The sequence below is a fragment of the Oncorhynchus gorbuscha genome, linkage group LG08 (assembly GCF_021184085.1).
Source record: "Oncorhynchus gorbuscha isolate QuinsamMale2020 ecotype Even-year linkage group LG08, OgorEven_v1.0, whole genome shotgun sequence".
In the NCBI taxonomy this organism is placed as follows: domain Eukaryota; kingdom Metazoa; phylum Chordata; class Actinopteri; order Salmoniformes; family Salmonidae; genus Oncorhynchus; species Oncorhynchus gorbuscha.
This window is the reverse complement of record NC_060180.1, coordinates 19819709-19831959: the sequence shown is the minus strand read 5'-3', so window position 1 is coordinate 19831959 and position 12251 is coordinate 19819709. Positions and strand designations below refer to the sequence as shown.

At 39.3% G+C, this 12251-nt stretch overlaps 1 protein-coding gene across 1 annotated transcript; it reads left to right on the top strand.

The window, feature by feature from the left end:
* Positions 1–36: 36 nt before the first annotated feature.
* Positions 37–6731, top strand: LOC124041294 (protein YIPF4-like). The gene is made up of 6 exons (XM_046358737.1): positions 37–302; positions 3458–3611; positions 3752–3923; positions 4324–4401; positions 4580–4693; positions 4985–6731. The coding sequence occupies exons 1-6, from the start codon at positions 245–247 to the stop codon at positions 5120–5122; spliced, it is 714 nt and encodes a 237-aa protein (XP_046214693.1). The 5' UTR covers positions 37–244; the 3' UTR covers positions 5123–6731.
* Positions 6732–12251: the final 5520 nt, after the last annotated feature.

Here is a 12251-nt window from a genome sequence, read left to right as displayed (position 1 = left end):
GTCTGCTGCGGTGTTAGGATTTTTTGACGTGTCGTCTTTCCCAGCCTACCTTGCACTTCCTGCTTCGGTAGCTGCCTGTGTGTTTGAGCAAACGATACCTCAACAACAAGATGGAATAGTTGGGAAAATATTGTGAAATCCAGTCAATGACAACGTTGTATTTACTTGTGGCAATCTATTCAATTAAACCCTTTATTTAAATGTCAGTTACTAGGACTTGAAGGTTGTTGACAAAACATCAACAATGCATCTCTCTCCCACCAACGGAGATTTTACTTTCGTCTCATCAACTGAAGCCGAGGGTAATGTTAGCAGGCCGTGAATACTGTCATGTGTTTCATTGTATTTTTAGTTGCCTACCGTATTTGTCAACACGTCATTCTGCTAGCATTAATTCATTGGGTAACTAGCTTGAGTAAAGTGTTGTCGTTTTTGTCAAGTTACCGTGGTTCAGAGAGATTTGACAACTTTCTGCTGCTACTGCACGGCTAGGCTAACGTTAGCAAGCTATGTAACGTTAGCAATATCACTGAAGGAAATCCACCTAACATATTATTCTATTGAAGATACGTTTAATACAAAACACAACAATTTATTTGGACTAGTTTAGCGTGTTTCCCATTGAGTAAATGGTTTTAAGGTCCAATGCAGCCGTTTATCTTAATATCAAATCATTTCTGGGTAACAAGTACCTTACTGTGATTTTTCAATTAAAATGGTCAGGAAGAGACGAATAACTTCCTTAGTAAAGAGTCATTGCTAGGGCTGTCTGCGAGTGGTCTGAGTAGGGAGGTGAAAACAAAGGGGCGAGGCACCGTTGACTGACTGCTCCTAGAGTTTTGCTTCAATACTACGGTTTAAAGCTGCAATATGTAACTTTCCAGCACACCCGACCAAATTCACATAGAAATGTACATTATAGATCTGTTCTCATTGAAGCAAGTCGAAGAAGCGGTGTCTGTTCTGTGTGCGCTATGTCTATGCGTCCTGTTCTATAGTTTATTTTTTTGTGTCTTTTACTTTAGGTTTTGTACACCAGCTGAAGATACAATATTTTTTGGTTATTGAAAATATAGTACAATGATTCTCTACACTTGCTTGTTTCGTCACATTAACTGAAATTAGGCAAACTATTAGAATTTTAGCAACCAGGAAATGGAGGTGTGGTTTTTGCATATTGCTCAGGAAGACAATTTCCATAGAGTCACATAGAGAAGTCATATTAAAATTCCTAATAAGATACTTTAGTCATCACCTTTGTGCATAAAACACCCATAGACTTATTCAAATAATTGTTGCTGAGGCTGATTTAAAAAAAAATACATTTATTTGAAGAAAAAAAACTCATCCAATGTTTGCATTGTTTTGGATAATGTGATGTTGTCGCTGCTCGCACTGTTCCCTGTGTGAACGGAACCCTAACCGGCTGCGCGAGTGCGCTATCGTGCATACATTTATTTTGTCCCCCCACACCAAATGCGATCATGACACGCAGGTTAAAATATCAAAACAAACTCTGAACCAATGACATTCATTTGGGGACAGGTCGAAAAGCATTAAACATGGCTCTCCCCCTTGAATTTATATGGTGATTGGCATCTACACTTTCATAGTATTACCACAACAACTGGCAAAACAGTTAACCTTTCAATCACCCCTTGTGGGTATAACCAATGAGGAGATGGCACGTGGGTACCTGCTTCTATAAACCAATGAGATGGGAGAGGCAGGACTTGCAGCGTGATCTGCTTCAGAAATAGGAATGACTTCTATTTTAGCCCATGGCAACGCAGATGCTTTTTGGCGCGCGCAATAATTGAATAACATGGATTTCTACATTTATTTTGCGTGCGTGAGTGTTGTGGTCAGCCTAAGTGCAAGCGCATGTGATGTTGGCCCATATAAAACGGATCCAACCCAGATATTGATGGCCCATGAATCGGCATACATGAATACGAGTAGATTACCTTGAAAACAATGGGCGGACATCGTGGACGCAGTCTCCAGTTCTTAGTATACCTCAGTGGGGAAAACTGAAAACAAACCCCCTAAGGTTGTCTGCGCCCGCACTGAAATTAAATTAGCAATATAAAAAAATCTACATAGTCTGTCTGTTTAAGCTACAGAGATGTTTTTTTGTATCAGATGCGTCTCAATTCACCGCATCCTCTTATGTCGCACTAACGCATCTGCTGGTAAAAGGTGTCAGAGCTAGAGCGGTGTTTGTCATACAGTGAGAAATCCCGAAAATGTGTCTTCACAAAATCGGCTGTAGCGTCCAACCGGTTTGGCCTACAAACTATTATGACCCCTCTATGGAAAGATGAAACTCTCACGAACACAATGTTCTCCGTTTTGCTCTATGACCTCCGCAAGACTCTTCTGAGCCAATCTGCCAACTTCTGTCCGTAGCGTCCCAACTGTTTGGGCTACACACAAATACTACCCCCCTGTACATAGGTGAGACTCTCACGAACATGTACATGTCGGTTGTTTTGCAAGACTCGTCTGAAGGTCCCCGATACCAGTTGAAAAAAACGAATGGAAGTATGTATGGACTGTTTAATGCCAAAAATGTGAGGTGAAATACATGTAAAAAATATATTTCCTGATCATTCTTATATCTCTCAGTAATAGGACAGACACTTCAGAGAAAACTTCCTTTACATTTTTTGGGGGACTATCTGTTATTCAATGTGTTTGTATGGGCTAATAACAGTAAGACCAAAATTCAAAATCAAACAGCTAAATGATCCTTGGTATGTCCTTCTTAAAAAAATAATCAAATAGCTTAGTGGAACACTCCCCGGCTTAGACGGGGCTTAGACTCTGATGGGTTTTAATGGCAGAGGTTTGGAACTATTTTCTTATTGGTCTATTAACTAATTTACTGCCTTGTGATGTCATCAGCCAAGCCTAAATTCTGTCCCACAAAAACAGGCTCATCCACTAAAAGGGCATCATCGTTTTCACAATTTCACAGTATTATTCCAACCTCATAGTGTGGAAATATATATAAAAACCCGTGAATATCACATTTTTGACTGCACTGGGCCTTTAATGTAATTTAGACAGTGTGACGACCACTGGGGGACATGTCTTGCCTTTCTGCATTCCATGTACCTTTTGATTAGCTGAGGGGATTTGGTCAAGTGTGAAACACTATTTAGATTAGGAACAATTGATCCTTGATTGTGATACGGTTTTGGAAACCTTGCAGGGCCACTCCTAGCCTTTCGGGGGCCCTAAGCGAGATTTCCTTGCGGAAAACCATTTAAATGCCCCCCCCATCTTCGGAGAGAACATTTAAGTTAATTTCTTGCAATACTAGACATTTTGCCTTGGGGCAGAGAGACCATTTAGATATTGTAAAACAACATTCATGCAATTCTACTAATTTAGCTATGGGGCAGAGAGACAAAATGTGCAATAATCGTAAACATTAAATTCCCTACAGATCTTAGCGGTACGATTGATGCCCCAGATGTTAAATTGAACATGGGCAGTGACAATGCAAAAGACCCATATGCAACCACGTTCCTGAGGAAACGAGGCTATGGCTGGCTCCTGGAAGTAGAAGAGGATGACCCTGAAGACAACAAACCTCTTCTGTGAGTACCTTCTTCAAGAAACCCATTCTTTATCCATGTACATTGATATTAAAATTACACTTGATTTGGCTATCACTACAAATGAAATGTGCTGATATCTCACGATGCTCCTGTACAATCTCATACACTTATATGATTAGGGAGGAGCTGGACATCGACCTGAAAGACATCTACTACAAGATCCGCTGTGTGCTCATGCCAATGCCCTCCTTGGGCTTCAACCGGCAGGTTGTGAGGGACAACCCTGACTTCTGGGGCCCGCTGGCTATAGTACTCCTTTTCTCCATGATCTCCATCTACGGACAGTTCAGGGTGAGGCGGCAGTTCAAGCTGTGAATTCTTTTGATCTCAGAACATACCTTACATTTGGCCCCCCAGAGAGGGCTGTTGGTTCAACTAAGTTAGATTTCTTTGAAAAAGTAAATGGTGAACTTCGATTGTAGGGTTGAGATTTGAAACAACATTAGATGCACATGCTGCTCACGCAAACAGGGCTTGATTCACTGGTTCTCTTCACTTACTGAATTGAATTAAATGGGAGGCAGCCTACATTGATATATTTAACGATATAAGAATGTTCAAAAAAGGACTTCCCACACCAAAACATTTAGTCTTCTAGAGACTTTGGTACAATGTCACAATTTTCAGCGTGTGTATTATTTTGGTTGTTGTTGTGTTTTAATTATTTGTAGCTTTATTTTATTTTCCTAAGGTGGTGTCTTGGATAATTACCATTTGGATATTCGGCTCTTTAACAATCTTTTTGCTGGCTCGTGTTCTTGGTGGTGAGGTAAGATCCACCAAAGTTTACATTTAGCTGAAATAAATCGTATTCCTAGTCTTGATGAGGAATACATTTCTCTTACTTGATACTGTACATGCCTCTGGATGTGCATTTGCTTCCTATTACAACATGAATGATGTGGCGTGCTGTGAAACACTGACTTGCATTGTTCTGTTTTCAATAGGTGTCTTATGGACAAGTTCTTGGAGTGATTGGATATTCTCTACTCCCGCTCATCGTTATAGCCCCATTGCTTTTGGTCATTGGGGGTTTTGATGTTGTTTCTACACTAATAAAGGTGAGCATAGGAGCAAAGACAATCAACCTTTATTCTATCTGATTTTTCTCACAAATGAATCTCTGTAATTCAGCATTGCATGTTTGATTTAACATACACTAACTAACCTGTTCAAAGCTATTTTTACATCTGTATTTGATTATTTTATTTTTTTAGAAAGTACAAATGGACTTAAATTAGATATATATATATATATTTTAAATTTTACCTTTATTTAACCAGGCAAGTCAGTTAAGAACATATTCTTATTTTATATGTGTTCATTAGTTGTTGATAACTGTCATTTTTCAGCTTTCTGGAGTATTTTGGGCTGCTTACAGTGCTGCTTCACTGCTCGTTGGGGATGAATTCAAAACCAAGAAGCCTCTGCTCATATACCCTATTTTCCTTTTGTACATCTACTTCCTGTCACTATATACTGGTGTCTGATTGGACAAATGGCAACAGTGGAACTTTGGTTGGAGAATGACACAAAGCACCGTGAAAAGACACAAGGATTAATTACACAATGAAGCATGGATTTTTAAAAGGTCATTTTCTCCCTCTTTAACCCTGTTTACAATCCTAGACTGTGGGGATATAAGGGTGTATGTTACATCAGTGTATTTAAATGTACCCCTTACCTCTGCTCAGTAAAAAGCGGTAGCTTATGGTCTAAGCTCGGTGTTCAGATTGAATTGTAATTAGATCGCAGGTTCGCATCATATAAAAGGACTGTAATTATTTAATCAAGGCGTCAAATCTGGTTTTGGTAATCATGAGAGGGTCACAAACATACCAGTCATTGATTTTTGTTAATGCTTTTATTCCATAAAGGAAGGTGGTGCCAAATACAGTGCAAATTTGTTCAATTTGAACCAAGGGGTTAAGAAAGAAGTCTGCCCCTAAGGTTCCCCATTATTGTGTAAGGGAGTGGGCTAAGCATACTGTTATGCATTATTTAGTGGTCATTTCAGCCTGGGTAGACAAGTAGATGGGCAGTTTGAGTGAAATAAAACAAAGTCTACTAAAGTTTGGTGCCTTTCATTAGTTGTTTTATACAGTTGTTTAAAAATCTTTTATTGAACGGATGTATATTTTCAGACAACTTGCTTGTATCTATTGTATGTATTCAGAACATGTTATACAATTGAAAAATTACTAGACCTGTAACAATTAAGAGTTATAAAACGCTCATTAATTCACATTAAGGGGGCATAAAATATATCAACATAATTGTCTGTATAACTGTTGTACTGTACTAAATATTTTAAACAACATTCTCATACAGTATGTAATGTGTTATATCATTAATCTGCATGCAAAAACTTAATTTCACACCCAAGATTTATGTAGGAAATGTTGAATGTACTATAGCAATTAAAGACTTGTCAGGGGGGTTAATTTAGTGATATGGAATTTACAGTGAATATATGAATTATTAGCTAAAAAACACATTGAAACTATTTATGAGATTGTGTTATGTTCTTACACGTTGTATATAATTCGCTTTTAGAACAATATAGCAAATGCTCAGTTGTTGAAATTTGCCAGTTTGACCTCAAATTTGGCCTTAGTCTTTGTCACAAAGTACATCTGAAATTGGATATCTGATAAGTAAATTCAAGTATGCATATGGTTTCTAGGGGTAGAGGATGAATGGAAATGTGCAGTCTAAGCCAATTTAGGTGTTATTGGGGTGGCTGACTTCAAGGGCTTTATAAATGATAAACAGTGTCTTGGTGGGGTGGGCCTAAACTCACCAGACTGACTGTTGGTCTGTACAGTGGGGGATGTTTGCTGTCGGTGGTGTGTGTAAAGCCTGATGCATGCTTCCCAGTCTTAACAGTTTGCGCATATATACAATGACAGAATTTTGTGACTTTGGTGTTAGGCAGGTTTTTTCCGTCTGTTCACGCACACAACATTTTTTCTCAAGACGAAGTTCAGTAACCAAAGTTAATGCCCCTTTTTCGGTGATTGACCAACAGTACTACTACTAGTAGGAGTGGGAACTATGGACGGGATTCTTCAATAAAGTGTTTGTCATTCAACGAGAGACGAGTAGTTTTAATTAAACATTTTTCACTTGAGAAATAATATCTTAATGTAAAATTGCAGGACTAAACTTCGGCAAAAACGTCATCTATTACAGATTTCTTGATTTATCTTGGATTAAAGAATACTGTTTTAAAGAAGTGTATACTGGCTGTGTTGTGGCTACGGCATTTCAAGGGAGACAAATTGTAATATTGCTCTTTTTCAAGCGAAGGTCTTAATAACTTCTTAGGGCTGCAATCCCGTTAACGGGATCGATATGACAACAGCCAGTGAAACTGCATGGTGCCAAATTCAAAACAACAGAAATCTCCAAATTAAAATTCCTCAAACATACATGTATCTTATTCCGTTTTAAAGGTAATCTTGTTGTTAATCCCACCACAGTGTCCGATTTCAAATAGGCTTTATAGCGAAAGCACCACAAACGATTATGTTAGGTCACCACCAACTCACAGAAAAACTGCCATTTTTCCAGCCAAAGACAGGAGTCACAAAAAGCCCAAATAGAGATAAAATGAGTCAACTTTGATGATCTTCATCAGATGACACTCATAGGACTTCATGTTACACAATACATGTATGTTTTGTTTGATAAAGTTCATATTTATATAAAAGAAAAACTCAGGATACATTGGTGTGTTACGTTCACTAGTTCCAAAAACATCCGGTGATATTGCAGAGAGCCACATCATTTTACAGAAATACTCATAAATGTCGATGAAAATACAATTGTTAGACATGGAATTATAGATATACCTCTCCTTAATGCAACCGCTGTGTCAGATTTAAAAAAAACTTTACGGAAAAAGCAAACCATGCAATAATCTGAGAACGGTGCTCAGAAGAAAAAAAATATTATCCGACCATGTTGGAGTCAACAGAAATCAGAAATAACATTATAAATATTCCCTTACCTTTGATGCTCTTCATCAGAATGCACTCCCAGGAATCCTAGTTCCACAATAAATGTTTGTTTTGTTCGATAATGTCCATTATTTATGTCTAAGTAACTACTTTTGTTAGGATGTTTAGTACACAAATCCAAACGCTCGTGCAGGTGCAGCCGAACGTCGGACCAAAACTTCAAAAAGTTATATTAGTTCTTAGAAACATTTCAAATTAAGTATAGATTAAATCTTAAGGATGTTATCATAAATCTTAAATAACGTTCCAACCGGAAAATTCCATTGTCTGTAAAAAAGCAATGGAATGCAGGTCGCTATCATGTGAAATGCGTGTGTCCAAGACCTGGTTCTCTTCCAGACCACTGACTCAAAGAGCTCTCATCCGGCCCCACATCACAGTAGAAGCCTCATTCAAGTTTCTAAAGATGGTTGACATCTAGTGGAAGCCTTAGGAAGTGCAACATAACTAATATCCCACTGTGTATTCAAAAGGGGCTGGGTTGAAAATCGGCCAACCTCAGATTTCCCACTTCATGTTTGGATTTCTTCTCGGGTTTTTGCCTGCCATATGAGTTCTGTTATACTCACAGACATCATTCAAACAGTTTTAGAAACTTCAGAGTGTTTTCTATCCAATACTAATAATAATATGCATATATTAGCAACTGGGACTGAGGAGCAGGCCGTTTACTCTGGGCACCTTTCATCCAAGCTACGCAATACTGCCCCTGCAGCCATAAGAAGTTTTAAGGGAGTATTAGTTTTGGTGTTAGTATACAACAAAAACCTAGATGGACAAAAATAATAATCTTAACATTTACATACTTGGTCAGATCCACATGTTCCCACCGTATCCACACCCAATGTTGTTTCCAATCCTTGTAAGTCTACGCTGTATGACTTCAAATTTTGTTGTTTCAGTCTGTAGACAGTTTAAAATATATATATATTTAAATAAAGCATTTGATTCTTCCATTCTCTTAATGTATCATTTGAATAAGAAAATAGCTTCTTCAATATAAGCAACAAGATTGTTTTTTTATTGAGGCAAGTCAAAGTTTGATAGCAGTTGGTCAACAGTAGGGGTGGGAACTATGGACAGTATTCTTCGATTAAGTGTTTGCCGTCATTCAACGAGAGGAGCAGCTAGGCCCTACTGTCTGCAGTGCACTACATTTTCATGCACATTTCTGCAGTTGAGAAGTACTGCACTTAGATTAACTTATCAGTCACATGCACAGGATTATGGATGTAGTTGCAGGGTACAATGAAATATGCTCTGAGATTCAACAGTGCAGGTAAAAAAATAGAAGTGAATGAGACAATACAAATAATAAGAATATATACACATTTACAACTGTAACAATGATAAATGTCCATGGGGGGGGGGGGGGGGGGGTAGAATTGCCATAGGGGGAGCAGGTAGCTGCCTAGTGGCTATTCAGCAGCCTGATGGTCTGGGGGTAGACGCTATTGTTCAGTCTGACAGTTTTTGCCGTGAAACTCCTACACTGCCCGCGTCTGAGTGATAGAAGCGGGGACAACAGGCCGTGGCACAGGTGGCTTTGGTCCTTGATCTTCTTGGCCTTCCTGCAACACCTGGTGTTGTCGGTGTCTTGGAGGACAGTCAGTGAGCACCCAATCATGCGTTCACCTGAGTGTACTATACTCCGTCAGTGGAGTTGCTGTACCAGGCTGTGATGCAGCCTGACAGTATGCTCTCAATGGCGCTCCTGTAGAACACTTGAGGGCCCTTGGGGACAGGCCAAATTTCTTCAGTCTCCTGCGTCGTCTGTGGATCTGTCAGGGCGGTAGGCGAATTGGAAAGGGCCTAGTGTGTCAGGGAGGGAGGAGGTGCACTTCAAGTCATTTAGTTCCCTTTCCCGCTCTTGGGCATGATAGTGGACATCTTGAAGCAGGTAGGAAAACAGCCTGAGTTTGAGAGAGATTGAAAATGTCTGAAAACACAACAGCTAGCTGGTCTGCAAAGATCTCAGCAAAAACGTCTAAATTAATGACAGATTTCTTGATTTATCTTAGATTAATTCAGAATATTTAGAGAAAATGCATGGCTGTTGTTAAGGTGGCTCAAGAGGAACAAACAATAATATTGTCACTTTTTCTCTCGTTTTTTCAAGCGAAGGTCTTTAGGCGGTATGTGAGCACAAACGTTCGCCTTGTCGAGTTCTTGGAGCAAACTGTATGTATGGGACGCCTTTATAGGGACCACCCGCTGGTGGGGTTTAGGGTTTATTATTTGGGCTTCTTGCATGGGGATCCATATCCCAACATCAGGCAAGGGCTGTATTAAAAAACAACAAAAGAGTTATCATATAATTAAGCAATAAGGCACGAGGGGGGGGGGGGTATATGGTCAATATACCACGGCTTCTTTGGCACCAGCCTTGCTGAGTGCCAGGATACAGCTCTTAGCCATGGTATAGCGATATACCACAAAACCCAGAGGTGCCTTATTACTATTATAAATCTGGTTACCAACGTAGTTAGAGTTGTAAAAATAAATGCTTTGTCATACCCGTTGTATACGGTCTGATATACCATGGCTGTCAGCCAATCAGCATTCAGGGCTTGAACCACCCAGTTTAAAATTACATATAAAACTCATATCACTTCATTTAATCCATGCTCAAAAGAATTTGAAGGGTGAAAGTGCAAGGTGCTATAAAAAATAAATAAAGGCGCATACTGTTGATAGCACTGACGAAGGTGTAACGCCCGATGTCCACCAGATGTAGGGCTGTGACGATAATGGAATTTTGGGTAACGATTGTCATGCAAAATGGCCACGGTTTTTGTCATTGTAATTGGTTTAAAAATGTTTTGGGATTGTCATGCATCTTTGGAAATTAGCTACAACATACCTAATAAAAATATAGCTTTGGTGATACCCCTGTCTCACTTAAAACTTTTGGAAATTAAACTTTTCCTCCCAACTGCTCTTAAAATTATTACCAATTTTACCCATTATTTTTGCATTACGGCCTCCTTGGGGTTTGCCTTGGGGTTTGCCTTTTCCTGGTCTTGAGTGGAGTACTCTACAGATATTTTTGATCCTATGTACTAGCCTTCCATGAGGTGGCATATTTAAGCTAAATCTCGGCTTGGCAGTGAAATAAGGCTGCATGGTTGCTTGTTTTGGTGGATTGATCAGAGTAGTAGCACTGCAATTCGACTGAAAGGGAATTAACAAACAATCAAATTTTACTCAGTGTGGCGGCTGTTAGGCATGGCTGTGCTGTGACTGGGTCAGACATGGTAGGAGATAGTGATGGAAAAGAAAGAGAAGCAAGTATGGAGCTTAGTGGTACAAATAAAGGGTGGAATAGTTTCCAACACCAGTGGTAGTTCGGAGGCAGAGTGTGCCGAGGGTGAAGGACAAGCTAATTTGCGAAGGGATCATGGAGGTGAGGAGGAGCATAAAGAGATTCTGAAGTTTAGGGAAAATGGGGGGGGGGGGGGTTGGGGCGATGAGTCTGAAAAGGTTGAAAGTAAAGGTTGGCAGATTAATCGGTATGGCAGATTAATTAAGGCCGATTTCAAGTTTTCATAACAATCGGAAATCGTTATTTTAAGACACCAATTTGGCCAATTTTTAACTTTACATTTTTTTTTACACCTTTATTTAATCTTTATTTAACTAGGCAAGTCAGTTAAGAAGGCATTCTTATTTTCAATGACGGCCTAGGAACGGTGGGTTAACTGCCTCGTTCAGGGGCAGAACGACAGATTTTTACCTTGTCAGCTCAGGGGATTCAATTTTGCAACCTTACAGTTAACTAGTCCAACGCTCGAACCACCTGCCTCTCATTGCACTCCACGGGGAGACTGCCTGTTTCACGAATGCAGTAAGCCAAGGTAAGTTGCTAGCGAGCATTAAACTTATCTCATTAAAAACTATCAATCAATCATAATCACTAGATAACTACACATGGTTGATGATATTACTAGTTTATCTAGCGTGTCTTGCGTTGCATATAATGATGCGGTGCGTATTGTTGCTCCAATGTGTACCTAACCATAAACATCAATGCCTTTCTTAAAATCAATACACAGAAGTATATATTTTTAAACCTGCATATTTAGCTGAAAGAAATCGAGGTTAGCAGGCAATATTCACCAGGTGAAATTGTGTCACTTCTCTTGAGTTCATTGCACGCAGAGTCAGTGTATATGCAACAGTTTGGGCTGCCTAATTAGCCAGAATTTTATGTAATTATGACATAACATTGAAGGTTGTACAATGTAACAGGAATATTTAGACTTATGGATGCCATCCTTTAGATAAAATACGGAACGCTTCTGTATTTCACTGAAAGAATAAACGTCTTGTTTTCGAGATGATAGTTTCCGGATTCTACCATATTAATGACCTAAGGCTCATATTTCTGTGTGTTATTATGTTATAACTAAGTCTATGATTTGATAGAGCAGTCTGACTGAGCGATGGTAGGCAGCAGCAGGCTCGTAAGCATTCATTCAAACAGCACTTTCGTGCGTTTGTCAGCAGCTGTTTATGACTTCAAGACTATCAACTCCCGAGATAAGGCTGGTGTAACTGATGTGAAATGGCTAGCTAGTTAGCGGGGTCTGCG